The sequence below is a fragment of the Zonotrichia albicollis genome, chromosome 14 (genome assembly GCF_047830755.1).
Source record: "Zonotrichia albicollis isolate bZonAlb1 chromosome 14, bZonAlb1.hap1, whole genome shotgun sequence".
Taxonomy (NCBI): Eukaryota; Metazoa; Chordata; class Aves; order Passeriformes; family Passerellidae; genus Zonotrichia; species Zonotrichia albicollis.
In genome coordinates, this window is record NC_133832.1 from 16876451 (window position 1) to 16904224 (window position 27774).

The 27774-nt window shown below is 41.7% G+C and overlaps 1 protein-coding gene across 6 annotated transcripts in view; it reads left to right on the forward strand.

Annotated features, from left to right (window-relative positions):
* The first annotated feature begins 403 nt into the window (after positions 1-403).
* DACH2 (dachshund family transcription factor 2) overlaps positions 404-27774 on the forward strand; it is a 239234-nt gene continuing 211863 nt past the window's right edge. For 2 of the 6 annotated variants that reach the window (XM_074551312.1, XM_074551313.1), the window contains exon 1: positions 411-1053. In XM_074551312.1, coding sequence (XP_074407413.1) covers positions 572-1053 — 482 coding nt within the window. In that variant the 5' untranslated portion in view covers positions 411-571. Of the gene's footprint in view, positions 1054-27774 lie in introns of all 6 variants that reach the window. The other 4 variants (XM_074551314.1, XM_074551311.1, XM_074551316.1 and 1 more) reach the window with 4 other exon arrangements.

The window sequence follows — 27774 nt, forward strand, 5'->3', positions numbered from 1 at the left end:
TCCCCGTGCCTCCAGCTCCGGCGGGGCACAGGTGTTAAAACACTTCCAAACGTGCCAGGGAGCCGCGACCGCTCCAACTCCCCGGGGAAGGGATGGGAAGGGAAGGGATGGGAACGGGCCCAGCGCTGCCTCCCCTCCGCTCCCTTCCCCCTGAGCGCAGGGCAGCGCTCGCGCGACCGAGACCCCATCGCAGCCTGGGCAGCCCCGCGGGATCCCGTCACAGCTCGGGGCGCTCTCCCAGCCCGTGAAGCGGGAGCCTCTCGCATCCCCAGGGTCCCCCCCAAAACTTTGCCCCGAGTTGCGGGGCCGGAGCGCGCTGCCCTCGCTCCCTCACGCCCCCCGCCCCAGGTGCGCGGCCGGCGCTGCCCCGCCCCGCCCGCGCCCGCAGCCACTCGCGGCGGCGGCGCTGGCGGCGGGCGGGGCGCATTGGCTGGAGGGCGCCGTCACTCTCCCCCGGCGGCGCTGGGGAGGGGTCTGGGCGCTGCGTGCGGGCGGCGGGAGCGCGGCGGTCCGGCGGCACCGCACGGAGCGCAGCGCGGGGCTGAGGCAGCCGCGGGGAGCCGCGCCGGCCATGGCGGTGTCCGCGCCGCCCGTCATCGCCGCAACTTCCAGCGGCGGCGGCGCGGGGGGCTCGGCGGGTTTGTTCCGGGCGGACCCGCTGTACTCCAGCCCCGCGGAGTCCCCGCGCCTCACCAACAGCCTCGTCAACACTTTCCTCTCGGCCGGCGGCGGCGGGGCCGGCGCGGGCGGCGGCGGCGGCAACGAGTGTAAGATGGTCGACCTGCACGGGGTGAAGGTGGCCTCGTTCCTCGTGGAGGGGCAGGAGCTGATCTGCCTGCCGCAGGTCTTTGATCTCTTCCTCAAGCACCTGGTGGGAGGGCTGCACACGGTATACACCAAGCTGAAGCGGCTGGATATATCGCCCGTGGTGTGCACGGTGGAGCAGGTCCGCATCCTGCGCGGGCTGGGGGCCATCCAGCCCGGCGTGAACCGCTGCAAGCTCATCACCAGGAAGGACTTCGAAACTTTGTACAACGACTGCACCAACGCGAGGTGAGCGCAGGCTCCGCTCTCGCCCCCGGCCGGCCCGCGGGGAGCGCAGCCGGGGGCGGGGGCGCGGGTCCCGGGGGAGGGGGGCACCGAGGGGCTGAGCGGGGCCGGGGAGCGGCGGTGCCGACACGGAAAACTTTCCTTGCTTCCATCAGCCCCGCCATGGCCGGGACCGCCGGGCAGCGGAGCGGCTCCGCGCCCCGCTCTCCAAACTTTTCTCCAAGCAGGGAAAACCGATAGTTCCCGAAAACACTCCTTAAAAAAAACCCAACCAGAATCTCCAAAAGTTTTCTCCCGTTACATTTGTCCCGCTGGAACCCGCGGCTGTGCTCCGGCGCTGCCGCGGGCGGTGCCAGCCGAGTGCCCGGGCAGGGGCTGCGGGTCCCGGTGCCCCCGGAGGGGCCGCAGCCCCTGCCCTGCCCGGCTTCGGTCACCGAGCCCCCGGATCCCCGCTGGGTCCTGCATACTCGGGGTTATAATCCTGGTTTGTGACCTCATGGCTGCTGCCTTTAGAAATGATAATGATCTAAATAAACACAAAACCCTCTCGGGGCTCGGCAGGAGCGCTGGTGCCGTGGGGCAGGGTGTGAAGCAGGCACTCCGCAGTTCCCATTCCCCGTTCAGCAGTTGGCGAGGGACGTCTCCAGGAACATTTCCATGTCAGCGTGCTGCTGCTGCTGCTTTCTGTGGCAGCAAACTTTCTTTACAGACGCTTCAGCGAGCTTTGGGTGCGATACCCGACCTGCGGCGTGCCCGCGTTCAGTAACTGAGGGCTTTGTGTCCCTGGTTCGACCCCCTTAGCACTGAACGGGGTTTTATCTTTAATAACTTAATTTCGTGCCATGCGGGGCCTGATCCCGCCCTCGCTGCTGGAGCGGGAGCAGACCGGGCGTTATTCTTGAATGCAATGATTGCTTTGTTTCACATCACTTTATATTACAGGTGGCAGTTTAGAGATGCATTTTATTCCTAGATCTGTTAATATGAACTATGTGCTTATTCCCTTGCTCCCATTCAGTTTCTGTAACCCCTTCCTTCTCCCGCTGCCTGTTTCAATGTCAGGCACCTCGATGACATCACGCCCACTGCTTTATTTAAGTGACGGGTTTGGAAGTACGGTCTGAGGCTCACATCAATTTTATTCCAATACATTAGATTAGTAAGGGGCACATTTAATATGTAAATGCTTCTGTGAGATGTTTCTGAGACTCAACTAGCATGAAAGTTGATGGTTAAAGAAAAACATCTCGTTAATTTCTGAGACCGTGCCAAAGTTTTTTGTTAGGGACATGCAGGATCTGATATGATGCAGCCTAATGATTTCTGCTCTTGTACAACCAGCGTTTTAAAATCTCGAAATGCTGCAGTGTTAAATGTTTAAAACTTGTATTTCCCAACTTTTTTTCCCCTTCTCTTTGACAAAGACTTACGAGAGGGATAGGACGAGGGAATGGGAAATGCAGGGAGCAGTGGAAGGGAGCTGTGGGTGAGGATCCAAGGGATGCTCCAGGAGGGGCTGAAAGGAGCAGAGAGTGGAACGGAGCCCTGGGAGGGCTGGGGATGAGGCAGAGCTCTCAGCTCAGGCTCACACGTGTTGAATGTGCTTAAACTCTCCCCACCCTGCTGTGAACACGTATTTTTACCTGTTCAAGAACAGCAAATCCCTTTACATTTCGCTTCTTTGTGCCTCATGAAGATGCCCCTGGTTGGAAGAACCTGCTCACATCAGGTGTTTTGCATTCACGGTTTCAGGTGTAACGCATCAGGAGTGTTATCAGCACACCTGAAACTTTGTTCAAGGATTGTAACTTAATGTTAATTGTATTCTGTCTTGCTAATTAAATGCTTAATGCCTCATTTTATTTACAGATTATTATTTCCCTTGAGCAGTCCGTACTTACTGGAGAGAATGTTGGGTAAAAATAGTTAAATATACGAGTAATCTTAATTATTTTTGTTTACTGTGAAGTGACCTGGGAAGCACTGCAGTGCACGTTATCAAACAAATGAAATGCAGTAGAACTGTTGAAAGACATGCTCACAGTTTTTAGTTCTGTATCTTGAAAGTAAAGACTTAAAAATATGTGATCTTTTGGAAATAAAGCTCTCAACTCGGAATACTCTACATTGCTTTTCTAGTTAATATTTAAAAAAAAAAAATTGATAGCTATTTATATATTTATTTGAATACTGTAGAAATGCTGCAGTAAATTTAAGAGGTGCCAGTGAAAGCAGTAAGAAATGCTGGGTATCATTACTTTCACTGGTAATTGACTTGTAAAAGTCGGCATCTCTTATGTTAGCGTGCACTTCTAGTTATTTTTTTTTAATTGGGATGCAAGCCATTGATTATATATAACTGAAAAAAAGATAAATTCTATTTCTCCTGCTTACTCTATTGCATTTTTCTAGTTGAGTTTGTGTGCAGAGCTGGTAAGAGCTTCACAGAAACACACCCGTGGGTGAAAGTTTTTCAGTGTGTGTGTTCTGTAGCAGGAGTTACTCTGTCCGGCAGCTCTGACCTGTGTATTTCTGTAGCACTGTTGAAATTGTCATTCACATATTTACACAATCTTCCTAATGTTTGTTTTTAGCCAGCACCGTGCACTCTTAATTTGCAAGCAAGGTTTGTGAAATGAAACTAACTGCTCGTTTCATTGCAGGTCCCACCCTCAAGTGAGTATAACATACTGACAAAATCTAGTCCTGATGGGCAATACCTTAGAATATTACTTATATTATGGATATGTTATGCTTTACTACTACATTTCAGCATAAATTATATATTTATGCTTAAATTTAGTAGTAAAGCATAACATTTAGCTAATTAAAAAAAGAGAATGTATTTTTAAAAGGAAATTTAAAACAGTAGTAATGATAGTACATATGTCAGTCCTGAAAATTAGGATTATATGAGTGTGATCACAACCTCTTCCACGCAGTTCTGTATTTGATGGATGCTACTGGCCACTGAAAAAGCATAGTGTTGGTCTGGATTATTCAGTGAATGGTCAGAATACTTTCCAGAAAAGAGTATTTCAGTGAATGGCATATTTTTTATGATTTAAAGTAACCATTTAAGCTAATATTTTGCGTTACTTCGGCTATTCACAAACAATAAAAGGCTTTAGAAATGAATTTAAGCAGTAAATGCAGACATTTAATTTTATGAGATAATGAGGGTCTAGTCATGTTGACTATTAAAAGCTACCCTATAGTCAGCAGTACTCTGTCTTTTATTAGGAGACTGATGTCAAGATTATAATTAAAGCAATCCAGCCATGTAGCACTGCACCCAGCTTCCTGTATATTGGTAGGAAATGTGGGCATCTGATTGTCCATAAACTTCTTTCTCTAAGTGGATATTTAGCTTGCTTTCAGACTTGGCCAAATCTATGAATTTTGGAGGTGTTAGCATTTTTAAATAAAGATCAGTTTTTCGGTTTCCCTCTCTTCTTGGAGAGGAGGCTCACTTCAGACACTCTGGAGAGAGATCACTGGAAAAGTGGATTCTGCTTGAGCTGGAGAAAGGAATTCTCCCACTTTCTGAGCGGTGCAGTTATGCTTTTGGAAAAATCCCTCTTTCTTTTTGGGTATCTTGAAAGTCTGTGCCTATTCAAAACTCCTAAAATACTTGAATATTTTCATCAGATGCATATCTAATCTGGAGAACCCTTGATTAAAATTCCCTTCTTTCTTCATAGCACTAGAGCTCCCCATTTGAAGGGTAACATGCTTTTCCTCCAAAATGGAGTATTTGTATGATTCTTGCATGTGTATATGCATAATACATATGTAATTTTCTACTGAGACTTCTACAACTGAAAAATACTGTGTTTTTGTAGCAAAGACAAAAAAGCTAAACAATTAGGTATTAATGATATTCTTGTTGCATATTCAAAAGGTCTTTGCAAGCATTTCTTCTCCTTTTTTTCTTTTCACCATTTCAACCTGCAGAACTCTTCACTGTCACTTCAAATCACACAATTCTACAAAGATAAAACAACATTTAAACTCATTTGCTTTGGGAGGAAAATTGAGCATTTGCACCCAATAAGCCTGATTGTGGAACTGCATGCAAATTGTGTTTTGATTTATCTCTTTTGCACTTTTTTCCATTTGAATTGATCTTGCATTAATTTCGCCAAGCGGCTCTGTGAGGCTGCAGATGTTGCCCTGTGTTTAATAAATCAATGAGACAGATCTGAATGAATCACTTCAGATGGATTCTCTGCTCGGTTTGATGTCTAGATGTTATTCTTAGCTTGTTATCATGACAGATGCATTAATGTTCCCATACACTGCCAGCAATGTCAAAGAGATTGAAGCTTTTAAAGTGGCGGTATCCCCTTTTCCCCCTTCTGTTGGAATAACTAAATTGCCTTTAGGAATAGGTCAAAATATAAATTTAATCTTGGCATTATTGTGGGGGAAGATGCTGAACTTGTGATCGTATTATAACGCAGGCAAATGCAGATTCTTACAGAATGATTAATTATTCCCAAATAGTGGAGATCAATATTAAAATCTAAACATAGGATAGCTCCTTAATAGAGTAACCACTTTCTCAACATTAATATTTCATTGTAATAGGAATGATACGAATAAATAATATAAGACTAGAACATGTTAAAAGTATTGCTATAAATAGAATTTCATCGTGTCCGAATTGATTACAGGCTGAAGTAAGGCTTTTCTTTTTTCCTTTTTTACCTCATTAAGAATTTTCTTTTAAAGTTGACTATGTTTGGATTCAACATCTGTTAGATTTAAAATACTTGTTTATTATGTTTCTGCTACTACTCCCCATGTAGGGCCAGATATGTTGGCGAAGTTGTTGATCACTGTTAATTTCGGGTCAGTTTAGTCTGGTGTCCATTATCTTGGACAGAACCTGTGGAACACAAACCATAAAGGGCTGGAATGTGTCTTTGTGGAAAGGTTTTAAATTCTGAGAAAAAGATAGCACAAAGTGTAAAGTACTCTGCCATGAATAATGAAGATCTGTTTCCCACGTAGGCTATGCACAGCTTTTATTCCTTAGTGTTTACTAAACCACTCATGGTCATCTTTGTTTTTCTTTAGAGGATAAAATAGCATTTTGTGTGATCATTTTTAAAATCTGATTTCTCTCTGGGATGCTTTTATTTTCATTTTTAAAATTATCAGGAATGTTCCTTTCTCTAATCTTTACTTGACGTGGAAGAACTTTGTGTCTTTAAGGCTTCTGAGAATAAATTGGAGAAACTGGCTGTAACGGATCTAGATTTATGTTGGCATTCTTGGTATTCTTGCTCCAGTAGTTCCAATTTGATAAAGGAAACAATATATGTAATAGAAATTCACAGTTTATTCAAATGAGTTTAAGCTTTAGCATTGTTATATTTGCCTTTCTCTCACCAATATATCAATGTGTGGCAATAGCATTATGCTCAGAATGCCTCCAGAAGGGACCAGCTCTGTGATGGGGAATTATTCTCACGCTGGGGCTGTGGCTGCACACGCAGCCTCTGTTTGTGCCCTGCTTTGAAAGGCAGGGAAAACCAACTTCGGTGGGGCTGAGGGGCACAGCAAAACCCGCTGAATTAAAGAATTTTATTGTATGGCAGTGGCCTCGGAGTGAGAAACTGGTCTCTTCCTACCTTAGTAATTTTGCAGTAAATATTTTAAATAAGCCTCATGAGATGTTTTAAAGAATTGTCTTGTTTATTTCCCTGCTTTCAGGCTGGAATTGGTGTTTTGTAAGGGCTGTTTGTCAGCATTACTATTAAAAAGGTGTTGAAATCTGGGCTGTAAAGTCTCTGATTTGACTTTGCTGAGGTGAACCTCCCTTTCATGCCAGGGGCCGTTTTCCAGTACAAGGGCAAAGAACTTAAAAATGTTTCTAGAATCTGAGCCCTTCTCATCAAAGGTGGGACACATTTACTGACCCCTGCTTTTGGAAGAATAACGTGTTCCTATGTTTTTGGGTCTGGTCTTGTACTTGCTGAATGTAGGATCTTGAATCTCTTTTGTGCCTTTCCAGAGGTGATAATTACGAGTTTTCTGAAGTTACAAACAAAGTTTTCCAAACCCTTTAAAATACATGGAAAGTTCCCAGCTGGTTGCTTTTGTAAGTTCTTTGTGTGATTATCAGTGTAATAAAACCTGTAGGTGTATGGAAATGTGTGATTTTAATGATTATTTACATGCACAGTACTAATATCAAACCCAAACATAATGAGGCTGCTTCAGAGTTCCTGCTGTCTGGGATGTGTTCCTTTGGTGTAAGCCAAGGCAAGGTTTTTATATGTTCTGATTAAACCTGCATTCCCTAGCACAAGTATATTAGTTAGTAATGATTCTTAGTGATTTAGATTTATCCTGGTTGATATTAGAACTGTCCCTCGGGGCTACAAGCTTTTGATCTTTGTTCTCTCTTGGTAAAGCAGGGTTATCCAAAGTGTCTCAGTAATGGGGTTTCCCCTCTCCCTCCACTCTGCAACCTGTAAGAAACACTGATACCTATTAACTAATGTACTTTGATACCTGCCCCAGAAGGTTCCAATATCCGAATGCTGTAAAGCAGAAATTTCTTTGCTTGCCTTTAATTTTTGGTAGTGCAGCCGTGCTGTTGTTTTGTGTGTGTGTGTAAAGTTTATTGTCACCAGCAGACATGGGGAGATTATATTCCCTTGTCAGTACATCCTGACCCGCTGAGCCCGTTTTGCTCATTAAAATAGATTATGTCAGAGCCTTTGGTGACTCACTCACAAATACCACTTCTCCAGAAAGTAAGAATCAAACCCAATTAATGTGCTCCCTTTATTACTGTGCAGTGCTTTAAAGTGTGATGTTTAGCAGTGTATATTGTTCCTATGATAAGGTATAAAATGTTTGATTGCAATTGTGCCTGATGTTATCAAGTTTCTGGAAATTGATATCTGGTACTGGCATTTAACCTACATCTACTCTGTCTGCTATCTATGGGATGGGTTAAAAAGGAAAAGTACTATTGATCTGTAGCTGGATTAAAGTTTGAAATCGGCAACAGCATGAGCACAAAAGGCTTTTTTATGATTTCTCAGCTTGCCATTGATCTACCAGTTTTATTGCATTCATTATTTATTAAAAGAATTTGCAAGCTAAACATAACGTTAAGCTAGTTTGCACACAGGGACTGCACTTAGGAAATTGAATGGAAATTGCATTAGAGATGAACATCTGTGCTATTTTTCCATTCGTGTGTTTATGGGTTTGTATAAAAGGTGTATTGGATTAACAGTTATAACCATTATAGCTTGCAGCAATATGTTAGAACCCCAAGCATTTAGTAGTTATTTAAGAAGGAGACTCTTTTTTTCTTACACTAAAAAGTATGGTAATGCCATGACAAACAGAGCTTTTATTGGATTATTCCTTATTAATGTGCTTTTTACAACTAATGTGTAAAACTTGAGGTATCTTGCTATATTATGCATGTGCACTATTATCTATGCTACATAAAGCTCCATTAATATTGTCATTAATTGAAGGTTTCCAGTGACACTATTAAGTTAAGGATTTGGCATGTAGTCACTGAAGTATTGAAATGTATTTTATAGGAATATAAGTATTGAAAAAATACTTCATCTATGTTCCTTCAGATTTTTCCCAGCAAGTCGAGTAGTTTACTCTCCTCCTTGAGCTGGGTGCCTTTTGTGATGTATTGTGTCAGTGAATCAGGTGAAGTCTTAAGTGTTTTGAAATATTTTTCCATTTCAGTTAAGTGGTTCAGTTGCCCTTAACACTGGCTGTAGTTGTGTGTGACATAAAAAGTGTTGGTAGGTTTTGAATTTTGAGGTCATCTCCTGTATTGATTTTAGAGTTTCTTTCTTGATTGAGCTCCTTCTGTAAAACAGAGGAAAAATTACTTCAGGGGCTGTGAAAAGTATGTTTGTATAATCAAGATGTTACCTACTAATTTGGTCTAAAAGTAAGTCCAGTCTGTTCATGACTAAAATGTACTGAAATATGTCACGTTGTGCATCACCAGTGCAGTGATTCTGTTCAAGACTCAACCTGAGACATCTCACAGCTTGCAAGACTGGAGGGTTTCCTGTGCTCAGACACAGAAATGAGCTCCATGCCAGGAGGTTGTGCTGCCTCCCTGCAATGCCACCCCCTCATCTTTCTGTCTCTGGTAGGATGACAGTATTTTGAGCAGAGGTAGCTCTGATTTTTCTTTGAAAGAATCTCAAGGGCTGTTTTTCAGCAGCATTTTGCATTTTCTGTTCTTAGTCTTCCTCACTCTTGTTCCCAGCCACAGGCTCCTGTGATAAGAGTTTTCATATTCTATCAGATAACACATTTCAGCTCCCTTGTAAATTAAAGCAGGAGTTATATTTAATATAGGATTTTTGCAATTAAGATACACACATACTCATTGATAAAATGTTTCCATACATATAAATTTATGTATGATGTGATTTAACTAAACTTCTGAGTTTCTCCGAAGCTCTCTCAACCATGGAAATCAGCCTTGATTTTAGGGGAGAGAGACTTTAGAATAATCCAGAAATTAGTGTTAATTACATTTGCTATGGACATGAACTAAAATTGCTAAATAAACTTACAGGGCTATGGAGGCTATCTTGGAGTCCTTAGTTAAAGTCTTTAGTTTTTTATGTGCTTGTCATAGCCATGTAAGTGAGTAACATTCTAAGCATGTAATTCGATTCTGTCCAGTCCGTGGCAAGAGAACTTTTAGGCTGCGATGCTCTCGTGGTATTTTAAATCAGCAAAACACCAAGACTTTCTTCTTTGCTGTTTTCAAGCCTGAATGGACAGTGGAATTAAAACAGAACACTTTATATTTTTAAAAAGTTGATCAGAGTTATTTCAGAGCATCAGTCAGCTGCTGGATTCCCAGGTGGTGCCCAGGGAGCAGTGGTGTGCCAGGGCGGGGATTGGCTCTGGTCCTGTTTAGCATGGGGACAGTGATGGGGACAGGGGGACGGAGCCATTGGGGACAGTGATGGGGACAGGGGGATGGAGCCATTGGGGACAGTGATGGGGACAGTGGGATGGAGCCATTGGGGACAGGGGGCTGGAGCCATTGGGGACAGTGATGGGGACAGGGGGATGGAGCCATTGGGGACAGGGGGATGGAGCCATTGGGGACAGTGATGGGGACAGTGGGCTGGAGCCATTGGGGACAGTGGGCTGGAGCCATTGGGGACAGGGACAGTGCAGTGAAGCCATTGGTGACAGTGATGGGGACATTGGGGTGGAGCCATTGGTGACAGGAAATTGGGATGGAGCCATTGGTGTCAGGGACAGTGGGATGGAGCCATTGGGGACAGGGACAGTGGGGTGGAGCCATTGGGGACAGGGACATCGGGGTGGAGCCCTCAGCAGCATCCCAGGGTGGGTGGGGTGGGCACACCCTGGAGGGAGGGGTGGATGCAGAGGGACCTGGACAGGCTGCAGGGGTGGGACTGGGCAAAGCTGGTGCTGGGGAGAAGGGCAAGCTCAGGGTGTGGCTGCCCCATCCCTGGCAGAGCCCAAGGCCAGGCTGGACAGGGCTGGGAGCAGCCTGGGACAGTGGAACGTGTCCCTGCCATGGCAGGGGTGGGATGAGCTTTAAGGTCCCTTCATCCCAAACCATTCTGGGATTCTGTGGTCCAGCCCAGTTCCTCTGGCAGCAGGGTCAGCTGGAGTTGGTTGTCCTGAGCTGTCTCCAGTTAGATTTTGGATATTTGCAAGATCGAGAGTGAGCCTCTCTGGGCAACTTATTTGCAGAGTAGAAATAGCTGTGCTGTGGAAGGAAGATTTGATTGGGATGGCTGGGTTCCGTGGGATCTGGGAGCAGATGTCACCGGCAGCCTCTGCTGGGGTCACTGCCCTGCAGAGGAGTCGCTCAGGCAGGTCAGTGCAGACACTCTGCTGCTGTTTGTCCTTCCTGGGAGTCATCTTGTGCCATCTCTGTTTCACAAACAATTTCCCGAAATCCTGTGTGTGTGCTGAGGAGCTGACTTTCCCTATTCCACACTGCCCCTGGAGTTGCAAATTATTTGTATATTTGCAATTACAAAATAAAGGTGGCTGTAAAGAAAGCTCCTGGCACAGAGGTTGTGCCAGTAGGGGGATTTAGTTACTTGTATGTTACAGTAACTTAAGAGTTGCTAATTAAGAAGATAAAGCTAGTCTAAAGAAAAAAAAAATAATTTGAGCTTCATTTAGAACCTCTAATCAACATGTTTAAAATATTCTGCATTATGGTTTTTCTTACATGTGCAGCGGTTGTTTTTACCTAGTGCAAGTTTTACATGCTTAGCTAATAGACTGTTTTGATAACAGTTAATCAGAGAATGTCCTGTGTCTGTGAAATGTTATCCCTGTTGTTTTCTGGGAGGCTGATGAAGGCATCTCTCTTTCAGGGCTGCAGGTGTCTGCAGCTGCCTCCTCTCCTCCCCGTACTTTTAAATGTTGTTGTGTGCTGAAGGAGGGCAATTTTCTAAAGAGCTGCTGAGATAATACTGAAAAATAGAAGCAGGAAAAATGTCAAGTCTTTCCAGTGAGACTTAAAATACATGTCTAAACAAGACAAACTGAAACCCCTCCCCCAAACACAAAACCTCCCAAAACCAGCAGTGAAAAAACCAGAGCAGAGCAAGGTGGCAAAATGCTGGCAGTTAGACAAGAGCAGAATATGGATACTGAAACAGGACCCAGGGTAATGAACTCGGTGTTCTGCTCCCTCTGTTGTATGAGCTTGCTGCTGAGAGATGAATTTGTAGGTTTGGGGAGTCATTTGGCTTTTAAGGCTTTTATTTGTTAGGGTTTTTTGTATGGCAGTTCATGTGTCTGATAGGTGACTTACCAGAATACCTTGAGTTGAGCACCCTGCCATTACAAAATCATTTCTATATTCTGCCAGGCTGTCTGGCTGTTTGCAGAGAGCTCAGTGCAGGCTGGCTGCCCCCTTTGCTGCCCTGCTGCATTCCAGGTGTGTGCCATGCCCAGATGTGCTCTCAGAGCCCTCAGCGAGGGTTTGGCCAGAACTGCTGCTGTAAAACACTGCAAACCTCACTTGTGCCCATGGTCAGCATTGCTGAAGAGCATTAATTGATCCTGCTGTTCTATGAACTGAAATTTCCTGTCTCACAACCAGAATTGCTCTCACTCCTCTCTGCTCTGTTTTTATGAATTGCCTTGCTTGCTACACAACTGACTTTGGTTCAAACAAATCTCTTCTTGCTGGACCTTAGGAACATTTCTGTCTTGCAGTTTCATGAATGGCTTTTCTCTTGCATGTTAAGGTAGAAGAGGGTTTCTGGTCATTCACTTACCTTGTCCTATTTAAATATGCTTTTTTCAGAATTTTAATTTGCATGATGTGCACCCCACAACCACAGCCCTCTAATACACTGCTCCATCTTATTATTTGTCCTTAAAGGAGAGAATCTCTATTCATGCTGGTGTGGAAGCAAAAAAAAAAATAAATACTGGTGAGACATTTGTTGTAGTCATCTTTCCCCAGTAATGCAGAGAGTGCAATGGAGTCGTTCAGATTATGGCATTCGACTTTTAAAGCCATTTTTAAGAACTTGTGTTCACTGAGTGAAGGTCAGTTGAGTGACTGAGTTTTTAACACTGGTATATTCTCATCTGGATGGAGGCTCTTCATGAGAACTTTTATTCATTCATGTGAAGTTTCTGAGAATATAAATGCCGCATTTTTGGTTTTTTTTAACCTAGCTATTAAGAAGTTGTTAAATGCCTGGCAAGGATGAGCATCTCTGCTGCTCAGTCTCACATGTAAGGCAGCTACATAAGGAGCATTCCATTGAAGTGGTGTTGTATTGGGGTCTGAGTGTGCTATTCTGTGATGATGATTTCCCCCCATCCTTGGCTGTCACAGAATTTTTCTTTGACATCTTCAGGTTCTTGTGGCCACACAGCTTCATCTTTCCTCCACATCTAGATTGACCTGTCATTCACAAAAACAGCACAATAACTCAATACACAAACAGCAGACACCGCTCACAGGTTTCATTTGCTGTGCTGGTCACGGAATTGTCTTTAAAACTTTAAAAGTGTCTATTAAGCTCAAAGTTTTAAGATTTTCTCGACTGTATTTTGATATTGGTGTTTGTTTGCGGGGGTTTTTGATGCTTCTGTTTACTCTTCTGCTTTTTAGTTAGAAGCTCTTTTTAGCATCTTACGCACATGGAGTAGTTTATCTGATGATGTCAGGTTGTTTCCAGAATAATCCCCTGTAGCGTCTAGCACTGTGAGAATCTGAGTCAAAGTAAACAAGTTTACAGACAGTAGGTGGGCAAAGAGTGTTTTTGTTTAAGTGTTTAGGTTGATTGCTTAGTTTGCTTGTAAGTCTGTGGGCAAAATTTGCAAGTTCCTTTTTTTGCTGTTGGTTTTTCATAATGTCCTGACCCAGCCAGTGTGAGACTGCCGAGGAGACTGAATGACACAGAGGCTTTGAATGTCTCATGGAGGAGGAGATGGCTTTGCTTTGTCTTTTTGACTCATAGTAGGTGAAATTCCACAATGGAGCAGTGTAGAACCAGAATCTTCCAAGGGATTTTTGAATTGCCAGCATAGAAATCATCCAAACCTCAGTGCATGGCAATGAATTAATCTGTAATTTACTTAGGGCCACATCAGGAAACACTTCATGCAAATTTGGAAGTGGAAAAATGAAGCAATCCTTGGGACATCACTTGTATCCCCTATTTATTTAGTGAATCTCATATTTGGATAGATTTTTATTGAGTCCATATATTTGTACAGGAAAAAGAAAATGTAGAGGAAGTGCAGAGTTTTGAACCCCAAACCTTTCCAGTAAAGATCTGCATTTTTGTGATGAGAGGCACTTCATGGGCCAGGAGTAGTGAGAGTCAATAGATGCTCATTTGCATTGCCTGGTAAACACTTGTCAGGAATCAGGGTTTCCAGGGTGAATAGGAATATTCACTTTTTCCATTGAGGGAAGTATTTACCAATGGTGATAAATACAAATGATTTTAGTATCGGGAATATTATAAACTTGTTGCTGTGGGTATATTGTACATTGCTTTTATTCAGAAATCCTTACTTGAACCATAATCATATTTAATGTGTTGGAGACTCTCTTGATTACTTTAATCAGCGAGTGAATGTTAATATTCTAAGTGGAGGTGACTGCATGTAAAGAATAGTGAAAAATAATTTTGTGTACCTTAGTTTAAAAAGTAGTAAACTGATAATTATTATGTATTTAATTAGCACATACATTTCATAAAGGTTATGGCATTATTGGTACCATACTGGCTATTTAGCCAGATCTTTATTTACTCTTGCAGAATTCAGAAAAGACTGAAAACATGATGAAGGGCAAAGCACCAAACTCCTGCATTTGTGTGGACACTGTACAAGCCCAAATGGTGGTGGGTGATTAGTACTTCACACACGCACCTGGCTTTTCTGGGAAATCCTTGGCACTCTCTGAAGGGGAATGGCCATTGCTGGGCTATTTCTGACTCTGGTTTTGGTGGAAAATTCGGCCTTGTGTGTCATTTAGACTTTGTGACACGTGTAGCCTCCCAGGGCCTAATGACTTGTCTGCAGATGGGCTGTTATTTATTACAGTCATGTAGAATAAAATTGATTGTCTTCTAAAATTAATTTTTCATTTGCCTCCAGCTCTGCTTTAATAGAGGACACACAGTTGCCTGTTTGCAGAAATACTGTTTAATCACATTAATATCTCAGCCCCCCAGGCTGGTGAAGATAATTGTACAAACGAACAGCAAAATCTGTATCTTTAACTTCTTTTTATGATTAAATTATGCAAATGACTTATCTCCTGCCCTTCCAAGCACTAATCATCTAATTAGGAATGATGTGTTAAAGGGATGGTTTTGAATCAGGAGAAGGGGAGAACGGAGGAAGCAGAAAATGGGACCTGACAATGAAACTGCTGAAAATACTATAGCAGTACAAGATAAATTTGTGTATGTGTTCAAAAAGCAATAATAAAGGCTTGCTGTGCTATTGCTAGTCCTGTTTTAGTGCTATTTTTCATAAGAGGATAATTCTTCTGTCTGATCTTCACCCATAATTTTCCATATTAACTTTAAATTCTATATTATTGTTATTATTATTAACTTAGTGCTTTCTCTTCCAGTTCTCTTAAGCAGTGAGTGTGAGTGTCTCTGCATTTGGCTTTAGTAATAGAATGCTTTGAAGGACAGAATATGTGTATTTGTGTTTTATCAAAGGCTTGTCATTGTACTGGAAGATGTCCTGAGCCTGTTAAATGCTTCATATATCTCAGTCTCTTTTTTTTTAATACTTAACTGGTGGTTAAAGAAACTCACAGCTTTGCATTTTAATGTGAAAATGCAAGTGTCCAAGTAAAGAGGGGTCTTGTCTCTTCAGTGTCCTGTGCCTAATTTGTGGCGTTTCCCTTTGGGTGAAAACCTTTAAATTTAGATATTTAGGCAATCATAAATTTATATTTTAAGCATATTTATAGGAAATAATCATGCCTGGACCACTTTAAGAGCTTCCAGCCCAGTGTTTCGTTTCTTTCCTATTCCATAAGCAAATTCTGCTTTTTGTAAGTCAGACCTTTATAAGCAGATCCTCCTGCTTAAGGCCCATTTTCACATTGGGCCCAAGCTATCAGTGTGTTAAAGGTACAGCAAACCAGCTCATAGCAGGTGATAGCCCTGGCAGCTTGGTAATGTATTTGTTCTTGTTTTTCCTTGACTCAGTTATTGCTGTACTTTCTATATGTGGTTAAAGTGCAGTTAACCAATAAAATAAGAATATTCTAGAGACTAACTGATATTTCAGGTATTCCTCTATGAGAATGTATTCATTCCTTTATAAATGTGTGAAAGTATGAATGCATGAGAATATATGCACTCATAGGGTGCTGTGTGTAGATAACCAGTACCTTCCACACTCCCGAAGACATTTTCCAACATCTTTAAGGAGCCTTAACTTCCCTACCTTGTGTGCCAGGCTTGTGCCCCTGTGTTGGTCAGACACAGGTTTGCTGATACAATCTGAGGAGTTTAACTTGCCCAGGAAAGTGTGAAACACTTTTACAGAGGTGGGTATCCCTCAAGAGAAGCCGAAAGCAACGATGTCAAAATAATCTTTTTGTTAGTGCTTAGGTGTATGTCACAGGGATTTAAGAAGGATGAAAAACCTCACACAAATGAGTTTTAAAAAATTAAAATGCTGACTGGGGTGGATAATCTGGCTTTTCTGTGTTGTTTTTGGATGGTTTAGCATAAAGGATGCAAGTTCTGACATCGCTTCCATTTGTCTGACACAGACGTAAATTGCTGGTGGAATGTTTTCATAAACACTTCATGGATGGGGAGGCTGCATTTCTTTCTGTACCTTCCAGCAATGGGATTGAATTAAATCAGTTCACGTCTATCTTTGTGTGTATTTTCATCATTATCCCCTCAAAGTCTTCTCAGAAGGGAAGTTGAGACCACCTTGTTGACGAGGGCTTGCACCAAGTCTTTGTGCCAGAATATTTGTGTAAATGATTTTGCTACACAAGGTCAAAATATATTTTAGCAGAATTATAGGAGATTGAAAAAGAACATGGGATTTCTTATTGTACTGGAAGGTTCTGGGATCCATCAGGGATTTAAATTTCTGTGAGGGCTTTGAGCAGAACTGTTCTTCTTTGGGTGGGAGTTCTATGATAATTAAGGAACAAACAACCCTAGACTAATTTATTGTGTTTCTTTTAGATTGGCTGGATGCAGATACCACAAGAAGAGCTAAAAATAGAGGCTTTGTGCTTGGGCTGATAGTGTGTGATAAGTCAATGGAGAGCATGCTGGACAGCCTCCAGCTGCCATTCTTTGTGTGGCTGAATTTCTTAAGCCTGATGGCTTTTGGCTGAGGTGTTTTAATTCTGCAGGACAGTGGCACTGGGGTCAGGCTTTCTGAGATGGGCACCTGCTGAGAGACCATTTGTAGATGGTTTTAGCATCAACAAGGAATCTAAAAACTCTTGTAATCTGTAGCCTGCATTTCCCAGCTCTCAGGCAGAGGCAGATTGGAAGAAGGTAATCTGCAGTAAGGACTTGGGTATCTTTTTCTTTTCTGTGTCTGCACAGGCTCAGGGCTTTATCTTACCCAGCTGCTCATTCAGATGTTTTTCTTATCTCTCCACTGGGCAGTTTGCACTGAGTAATGATATGTGACAACAGATGGTAGATAGTGAGTTGTTTTATGAATTAAGTTGGTCTTGCAAGAAGTTGAACAGGAAAGAATTCTTCTAAGACTTCCCAATTGATAGGTACAGTGGTGGAGCCATCTCATTGTTTTTCTTGCTGTTCAGAAAGTGTCAAGTCACGGAACTTTACTCCCATGAGTTCTTCCTGTTGGTGGCTGGAGTGCTGGGCTTACCTGGAGTGACCAATTCTCTCTGCTGGCATAATTGATGGTTGCTAAAATATCCAGCAGCCTTTCATTACACAGTCAAATTGTGAAGTCTTTTAAATGTGAGAGAATTCAAGCCGGTCTTGACCTCTCTGATTACTGCCCATGGTGAGAGAAGTGGAGATGAGTGCTTCAATTACTCCCATACCTTACTGGTCTTGTACTTTGTGAAGGAAAGGATTATACCCAAATAAACAGTAGGAGAGTTAATACCCACTGCTTTTTTCCTTCTTTTTGTTTTGATTTGTCTTTCTCTTCTAATCATTAAAGACAAAGGCTATTTCAATATGAATCAAGTCACATGTTAAATTAAAATAATTATTGCACAGAACATTGAACTGTTATGCCCTTCCTCTAGCACGATCTTATAGCAAATGCTGTATCAGTGGTAAGGTCTAGGCCAGCTGTGACATTTAAGAGCAATGAGAGTTCTTACAGAGGAGTGGTCCTAGTTATTGATTTGTCTGTTAATTTCAACTTAATTTAGTCTAGAAATCCAAATGAATTCCTTTCTGTGGTCTTATTGTGGGTTGGGGTAATTGAATATTTTTGAAGAAACATATAATCCTGTCATTGGGTTGAGGTTTTGGCAAATACTGAGAAATGGTAGAACATTTAAATATTGAAGGACCCAGATGTCAGTGTACATTACATGATGCACAGTTTCTGGAATTGTGGGTAATATGGAATGAAGCCGTGTTGGTCAAATTTCCTTGACTATCCCACGAATAATATGAAGATCTTTCTTCACCCATATGGTTGAAACTCCATTTTGATAAACAGAAAACAATAGTCATTCTTTTGCATGGCAGAAGGGTGCCCACTGCTTCATCTCTTTTTCAGAGCCTGATAGTTCATGAGCATGAAATGACAGCCTGAGCATATTTGTGGTCAGTTCAATACATTCCCATCGCTCTGCTATTTCTTAAAAGCTATAATCTTTGATCTTGGTTTTTCAGAAATTGTTGGACTTGTACATTTGATGACTCACAAACATTAGAGAGGGCGACTTTCTTCATGGAGCTGAGATGAGCTGTCCATGACTCAGTGTTGTTCAAGCTGGGATATGCAATGGCTTTCAAATTGCAGCTGGGTGAAAGTGTTGTGGGAAAGCGTGGAAAAAACCCTGGAAATACTGGGAGGATGCAGATCCCCCTTTAAATTGTGGGGCCTGTATGTAGGTTACCCTTGGAATGTACATTGTCCAAAGTAACCTCCCCTGATCATATTCTGTGTATTTTTAAGAGTCAGGAGAAATAAGCAGTCATTAAAATAATTAGTGATGCCTAAGAAGGTGAAGTTGGGATTTCAAAACTGTACAGACAGATGGGTTAATACTTCTGTAGGAATTGTTCTGGTTTCTGCAGTGTCAGTTGTTGACAAATCCTTGTTGTCAGCCACCTAGCATGGCAAGCAGGACTGAGAAAGGGTTAATCTTGTATTTTCCAAGTGCATTCTCTGGCCAGTTTTGCAGTTGCTATGCTTCTGTATGTACAGGAGATATTTAGTGTTGTTATTAATACCCAGGAGGTTAATGTCTGATTTTGGCAGTGGACAGAGCAGTAGTGTGAGGGTAGTGAGGGTGCCTAAATTGCACCCCCTTTATGTACACGTCTTCTCTTTCCTTGGCTGCTAAGCTTCAGCCCTCTGCCAGCAAATAGGGTGAAATAGGAACGGGGCACATCAATTCTGGATCCAGTCAGATATAAACAGATTGCCTGAGGGCTCTTTGTGTAGTTACTTCTGCTCAGGCAATACTGGGATGTATCACAACTGCATCTTGTCTCTTCACATTTGAGATCAGACTCGAGCCTGTGTGTCTCTGAAGCTGTACAGGCAGGCTGCTTGTGAAATTGTGTCTGAGCAGTTAGCAAGGAGCAGCACGATTCCTGACATGGCATTGTTGGGAATTATTTGGCAAAGTCTGTGGGACAGACAGAAAACAGTGATGGGGACTCTGTGGAGTTCATCCTGGAAACTGTCAGGAATGAGAGCAAAGGTATCCAGGAGCACCGACCATGTGGTTTTTTAAACTTTTTTTTTTAACCTCCCAACACTGAAAAGTTCATATTTAATGGCATAATGTATTCACCTTGGGTAAGCAATTAAAGTTAATTAAAAAACCCAAACCAAACAGCCACTCAGTGTGTGAATGCATAATATGAAATACACATGCAATAATCCTGAAAAGTAAGATATGTATTACACAGTGCAGTTACTTTGCGCTGGAACATTGTTCAGATCCCGCTTTAGATGTTAAAAATGAATTTTAGAAATGGAATAATTTTTATATGGCAAAATAAAAGCTTTAAAGGGAAGAACCTTTACCTATTACATGTTTTTTAATAGCTCTCTTGTAACTTATTTTCCTGAAGAGAGTTGGAAAGAATAAGAAAAAAAAAATACATTCTAAAACTGCTTTGAGTTCAGCAGCTGCCCCTGAGGACTCGGGGCCTCATTTCTGTAGCCTGAACAGCGTCAGGTTGTTCCACAGCTGGTGAGGAAGGAGCTGGTTCCATTCCTGGCTGGAGCCCTTGGACACAGGTCTGTGCCTGGCAGCAGGAATTGGTTTGGTTTCCTCTGAATTCATCTCACTTGATGCTGTGGATTTGCAGAACTGAGGTTGCATTTGATTCTGGAAATCAAAGCATCTTTTAACAGGTAAAAATTCCCAGAAACATATTATGCCTGGACAAAATGATGTGGTATGGATTGTTGCATGAGAAATTACTGGTTTTTTGTTTCATTTTTTTTATGCATGTACTTTATTTATACTATATATGTAAAAACAAAATTTAAAAAATGAAGGTTCATTAATCATAACTAAGTTGTATTTGCATTTCCATGGCACTTAGTGGTGTGGTAATCTCAGGAATTCCCCAAGGTGTTAATTCTCCCTGGGCACTGGATGTTAAACTGCTCCAGTAGTTTATGAATCTCAGATCTTGATTTTCAGGTAATTGACAAAAAGCATGAAGAGCAGCTGTATCCCCAGGGCCCCTGAAATTCCCTTGGTTTCTGGGGCAGGATGAGTATTTCAGTGGCTGGTTTGGAAAACTTCAGCCAGAGTCACTCAAGGTCAGAGAAAAAATCTAGAGAGGCAACTCCTCCCCATACCATGAAAATACAGCAGTGTAGAAGGTGCAGTTTTTACAGAACTCTGTCATAGTAACTCTTCTGTTATGGGATGAAGGTGAAAAATACTTTCCAGATTTTCCCCTTTATGCTTTCATCATAACAGCAGCCTTAAATTTTGCTATAGGAAAAAAAATGAGGGTTTATCTCTTTATTCTCCTAGTACCAGCAGTCTAGAGCTGGGGGTTGCTTCTTTTTCAACCCTTGTTACACTTAAGAATCAAAGTGTGAAGTATAACAGATTGATTGATAAATTCAGATGCTGGATCTTTATCATAAATTAATTTATCTTTTCAAACATTTATGTGCAAACTTAAATGGAATTAAGATTAAAAAATCCAAATGAGTTGAGCTTGTCACTTCTGTGGTTACGTAAAAATAGGGCTTTACTTTGTGAAAGCAACAAATTACTGGTTTATTCCTAGAACAGGCAGATGATCTTTCTCAGGATAGCCTGATTTTATCACTTGTAGTTCTGTGAATATCCCATATAATTTGCACTTCGCAGATAATGTAGACTTTTGAAGATCTTCACCATGGAATTTGTACTTTTTTTTTGTGGTAAGCGGCAGAGAAATAGGGAACAACCCTCTCATCATTTATGTATCATGACCCAGCATCTCGGAGCCTTGGGCTATTATTTCAAAATCCAATATATTCAAACTTTGGCCTCAGAGAGCAGTAGGATCAGTACACAAGAACAATAGAGTGATAAATATAGATTTTTCATTAAGGAAAAGACTATATCCTGTCATTTTTGAATCAGTGTTGGAAGGAGGATCTGAGGATTCATAGCCTCCTATGGGCTCGGATGTTGTTTTTGTTCAAAAAAAACCAGCTTTTCCCTTTTCCCTGCCTTTTCACATTGCTGTGAGCGAGGCAGAAATAAAATTATAATATATGCTAAAGGAGGGATCCACTAAGAGTGTGACAGTAATTTAATGCAAGTCACTTTGGAGCTGTGCATAATGAGCCAGGGCTGCATCCAGGTGCAGGCCTTGGCTCGGGCTGGGCTGAGCCGTCTCTCTCCCTGCACCACAGATTTGCTATTTCAGTCAGATCACACTCAGGATGATTCCCTGGAGCACAGAAACCCCGGATTTCTGGAGGAAACGGGGCTCCTGGATGGATGGCATGTGCTTCAGGCATCTCCTGGCTCAGTGTCCGTGTGCACTGGAGGCACACCACCCCCATGGAGAACGGGATCTGCTCAAGTTCTGCAAACTGCTGAGCTCCTCAGAGCTCTTAACACATGGCATGTTCTGGGAGACCTTCTGATTCTAGGAATGCTTTTTCTTTTCCTTTAAATGGATTTTCACTCTATTTCCTTAAATAGAGTAGCTGTGATAGTGTACAAACAATCAGAATTTATGCTGAAGAGTAATTCTTGTGCTGTTTGTTTCATTCTCAAGGAAGCAATTTATGTTCTTGTTTTGAACCCAACAGTCTGATGCTTGTTACTGGAGAATGCACCAAACAGTGAAAAGTTTTGGTTTGTGCAGTAAATTTAAGAAACCTGTGATGTTTTGCTGGGCTCAGATGCCACAAAAGCATGTTTGACCTCATCTGTCAATGTGTGTGTGCCTATTTAACCACATGTACTTCAGATTTGAATGTACACAACAATGCTGGGGAGGGCCTGGGGTGGACTTTGTACGTGTGTGGTGATTATATATTGCTGTTGTACCTTTTGGAAGTTTACAGAGGAGACCTGTGTTTGATTTGGTGGGAGGGAGGGTGGAGGTGGAATGATAAATTACGGCCTTGCTTTCCAAGTCCTGACAGGGAGATGCTTTATTCCATATTGTTATCAATGAGAAAATAAAATTACAAAAATAATATTATTTCACAAGTTTTCTGCTTGCTTTTAGCTGACAGGTCTCAAAGTGGATATAGCTTTTTCCACCTGCAATCAAATGTAATAAACCATCTTCACTGCAGAAGTCAAATTCCTGGAAAAAAAGAAGTTGGAAGCTCACACTTACACCATAAAACCTTGTTTATTGCACCCATCAGTCTTGGAAGATATGCCCCACAATGGGGTTTGGTAAAGCCATTACAAGGTGCCGTATGAGTTCCATTTGCCTACAGTAAATAGAATGTCAGAAGTGTCAGGGGGAAATAAATATCGGGCTGGTTAAAAGGGAGCAGAGATGGCTCAAAGCATCATTGAGAGGATTGATTTATCTGGCATGCTGTAATGACTGCAGATGTGGATCTGTTATTCTAGATGAGCAATGAATTTGATGAGCTGATAACACAGGGCCAGAGAGGCCTGGTTTTAATTACTGATGAGGAATTTATTTGTGAAGCACTGTGATTTACTGAGGGTTTGTTCTGTTATTGACAGGTGACCTTGGGGCTTTTCTCTTTTGATGAATAAAAAAGCGGCATTTTTTAAAGGAAAACTGTTTTATCAGTGCTGTGAATACAGTGAGGTCATTTTAGATAGAGTATTGTCTTTCAAACCATCTTTATATATAATTATTTTTTGCAGCAGTTGTTAATTGCCTCTCTCATTGAGACTGTTGTGTATGCTACACTTGCTACTTGAGAGACACTAATTCTGGTGCAGATTGTGCCAGCAGGAATATGTTGAGCAGAACTTTGTGGTAGAGATCTTAAAGCAAATAACAAAAAGTCAAATTAACAAGAGTGTATTACTGGGTTGTTCAGCTTTTCAGCTGCATATCTTATCCTGCATGTATTAATTTTACTGTTCTGATTTTCCTTACAGACCACCAAGGAGAAAAAAATACAGTGAATTAGAAGGCTCTTTGTTTATCTGTCTGCTTGGGTTTGTTTTTTTTTTTTTAGTAAACATAGTGTTTTAATTATTCTAAGCAGCAATTTTTTGGTGTTGTGTCCTTCAAGATACACTCTTGTTAAGCAGAAAGTTACTGACATACCTGTTATTTTTATATACCTGTTTTACTTCATTTTCTCCCACAGAATATAACTTTATTTTTGATCTCTACATACAATGGGAATTTTAGTTTTGACCTCTGTGCTTATGCTCCTGGTTCTGTGCTGCACTTGCAAGCTAACATCAGAATAAATCAAAGTGATTTTTGTCTGGACTGTGTGCAGGTACTGTAGATGTTTTCCAGTTTGTAGATACTGTTTGCTCTTAATCAAGTTTTTTTTTTAACAAAGTAGGAATTCATTTGGGCTCAGCATTTTGTAGATGATGTCTTGATGAAAGTACCTATGATTTTGGACATGGAGGAAGGGTGAGAAGAATTAGGAAGAATTTCATTCATTTTTTTACATGAAGACAGAACTTGTGGAGATGCTAGAGAAGAGAAAGGAACAAAGATCACTTGATGAAATGCATAATGACCAAACCTAAACCAAACCCACCAAAACCCCCTTTGGAGCAAACACCTCCCCTTTCCCCCCGCCCTGTAGTGCAGTTCTGTTCCCTTGTTTTCCCTTGTTTTTTCTGTGGGATTTTCCATGCAAAGGGAGCAGTTAGCTAATCATGAATAACATGTATCTTATTATAAACACTCGGTGTTTAGCTCTAGGGATGGTATTTCAATTAAATGCATCTGACAATTTTAGATCTGCTCATGACTTAAATATTGCAATTAAGCAAACTGCAGTTAATAAGAGTATAAAAAGTGTTCTCTTTTACAGATTTACGGGTTTTAGTTTTTTTTTTTTGGTAAAACCAATGTGTTTTCTAAACCAGTTAAGTATATTGCACCCATAAAGATGAATATTTTAAGTAACAAGAACAAAAATCTGTCTCCACCTTTTTTGTGGGACTCAGTTCAGAATATTATGTGGAACTTCCCTGATATTAATAAAGTGAAGAGAGATCTATTGCATGAGTTTTCAGCAAGGGTTTGGGTATTTCTCTGCAACAATTGCCAGCCCAGATTTTGGTCTGGTGGGTGACCTGCAGCTGCTGAGGTCGCTTGATTTTTGTCATTGATTACAGCAGGAGATGGCTGCAGGCCACAACTCAGAGCAATTGCATTGCTATTTATAAAGTTTGGGGTTTTTAAAATCTCTTCTTACATAGCATCTTAGCATGTACAATAAATACAAAACAATTAACAGACTTGGAAGTTTTTATAGCTTCTGTGGGACTGGGCTGAACTTGGAAACAATGCTCCAGAAGACACATTCCTTATTGCTGCTTTCCCCAGTGCCAGTCTGTGTGTTGTGGCCCTGTAAGCAGCAAGGATGGAAGGGACAAATAAGCTGTTGTATAGGAACGCTGCTTGTTTAGAGCAGGGTTTACTTTTTTTCTCCCTCATGGATAATTAATGTAGTCCTTATTTTAAGGTTTCAGTCTGCTGCTGGATTGCTTCTTGCTCTTGTGGGAAGGTTCTGTGATAGTTGGGTGCGTGAAAATAATTTCTTGTACAAAGTTTGCATTATAAATTAGCTGTGATTTTTCCCAATTTCATGCCCTTCTGTGAAAGCCGTTTTACTCTGTGTATCCTGTGATTCCAAGCTGTTGGTACGAGGGAGTTGGTGCCTTCACTCCCCTTTCATCCCTGCGTGGCCACTTTGTGATTAGTGTTTAATGCCTCCAGCCTCATTGTCTGGATTTACTGATGCTGTCAGCAAGGAGTGAAACTTGTGAATTCCAGCCCACTACAGGGAGCTGTGTTTGCAAGGGGAAAATGCAGCCTAGGGTGTGACCTGGAGTGGCTGTTTGAGGAGTGCTGTGTTTTAATTCCTGTGTGTGCTGCTGTGACGCCGAGGTGACCCCACGCTGCTGCTTGTCACTAAAATCCTGTGACGTCCCTAAGGTGCTCTGGGCTGCAGAAAGGGACTGTGTACCTGTGTCTGTGCAGCTGCAGGGATAGAGGTACCTGCCCAGTGAGAGCTGTCCTTCTGGGATGTGCAGCAGTGCCCACATTGACCTGCCTGAATTGCCTCTGCTGTCACTGCATGGCACAGTGCAGCATGCAGCAGATGCAGCAGAGGGCCTGTGAGGCAGGTGATCAAAGTTATTTGGAATATGAATGTCTCTGTAGCAGTACCTGGCTTCAGGACAGTCTGTAAACAGACATCAAGGCTCTATTATGAGTTACAATTTTTTTTTTCCAAAATGTTTTGTTTGCTATTTGATTTGAGCGTGTATAACATTGTATTTTGTTAGATGATTTTTCTAGTGTTTTTATGCTATCACATATATTTGTGTATATATATATACAAATATATATAAATATAAAATATATATATAAATATATATATAAATATATAAATACCTCCTAAATGCAGTCTAGAGTTGTGAAAGGCTTTGCACTTTCTGAATGTTTAGCTTACAGAGGTTTTGCCTGGAGCAGGGTGGATCATGGAGCTGTCTGTGCCTCCACACCTGCAGGAGTGAGTTACGGCATCTGTCCTCGTGACTGCAGAAGCCTCAGAGCAGGAATCAGGACGTGTCAGGTGTGTTGAAGCTGGAGATGTTACAGGTGTGTAGCTGTTACCTGGCAGGTTGCGCAGTGCTGCTGAAATGTAGACAGCCAGTCTGTTTAGGGTTAGTTATTCCTGGCCATCCCTTCATCCTGTGGGACAGAACAATATTGCAATTTAGCAGTTCTCAGTAGTTGTATGAAAACTGTGAAGCTGGAAGCAAATGATGTTTTCTCCTGTTGAGAGTGATGAGAGTTAAGTTGGAATGAAAAGTACTGATGCAGCTTAATTGAGATAGCAAATGATGTCCTACAGAGCAGGGTGGCACGAAGGTGAAAAGTCCACATCTAAATAAGTGTCAGGGAGAGGATTAAGTGTTCATTTGAAGATGTGTACAGCAGTACCTCCTTTAAAGAGTTGTAATTAATCTTGCAGTGTGAACTTTTTGACCATCTGACAGTGTAATAAGGCACAAACATTCTAATTCAGTGTGGTGCCACGTGCTCCAGAATGAGGAGCTGAGCTGTTCTGTCATGTAAAGCTGGTTCTGGACTGGCTCTGAGGTTACTGGTGTCTCATCAAATCCTCAGTTGTGTAGAACAGAGCAAGTGTGGCTCATCTCTGTGGAGTTTTACTCATTTGGGAAAACTCATCTCTTCTGTTTCTGTCAGGATTTTTGGTGATTTCTGTGAGTGGTGTAGTTGGGAAAGGGTGCAGGAATGCTGCTTGCTTTCCAGCAGCACCTGATGTCCTGTTGTGTTTTATTGCTCTGTAGGTGGTTGTTTTGTAGAAATTCCCAGATATTTTTATTTGCACAGTTAATAAAATCAGATACATTCTGCACTCAGGCTGGAGCTCCTTTCTTGTTCCTGTTGAAGGTATTTTCTTGACTTGAAGTCCTGCTCAAGTTTTCCTTGCCTGGCTTCTCTGTTTTTAAATGTTATGGAGCCCTGTACCTTCCACAGAGGTGCAGACCTGCAGCTGGTGATTTTTCTTGGTGTTTGTATTGATAATTGATGTTGTTAGAGACTGTGTGAGATCACTTAACTGCTTCCACTGTCTCTGTGTTTAAAACAAAAAGAAAAGCCATGGCTTGGTGGCAGTAACTTCGTGTTCAGGGGACATAAATGTACATTCTGGAAGGTGCTGGGTGCCTCTGCCATTCTGCTCTGGTGTTTCTCCCTGTGAAGTTCATATTCATAGATTTCTATAAATCTGTCAGGTGAAAATGAATTTTAATTATATTAGGATTTATTTATCAGGCTATTTTAACAAGCATACCTCCAACAAGGTATAGTATAATGTGGTGTTCATTTACATAATTTGGAAGTGAGTAGTAAAACATGCAGCTTTGCAGAGTTCATCTTCAAACTCGGATTATTGGCATCACCAATAACAGCTCAGATGGGATAAAGCAGCTCTGTTTATAGACACTCTCACACTCAACATAATCTCATGTTCCAAGTTTTTTGTCACTACATAAAAAGTAATTTTTGGCTTCTATCATTACTTTCAATTACTTTTAAGTAATTTTTTCCTGTGGTGTAATAAAAGAAATACCAGTTGATTAGTTAGTCTTTGTCTTTTCTTGGGAGAGGAAAAAATGTCCAAATTTCAGGAACAGTTTTGATACCTTGTTGGAAAAGAAAACACAGAAATCCATTCCTTTGCTTTCTGAGCTTGCAGTGTTAATGTTTGAGCAGATACTGGATATTTGTGGAAATATCTGTAAGTCTTGAAGGTTTCACAACTTCCATCACAAAACCG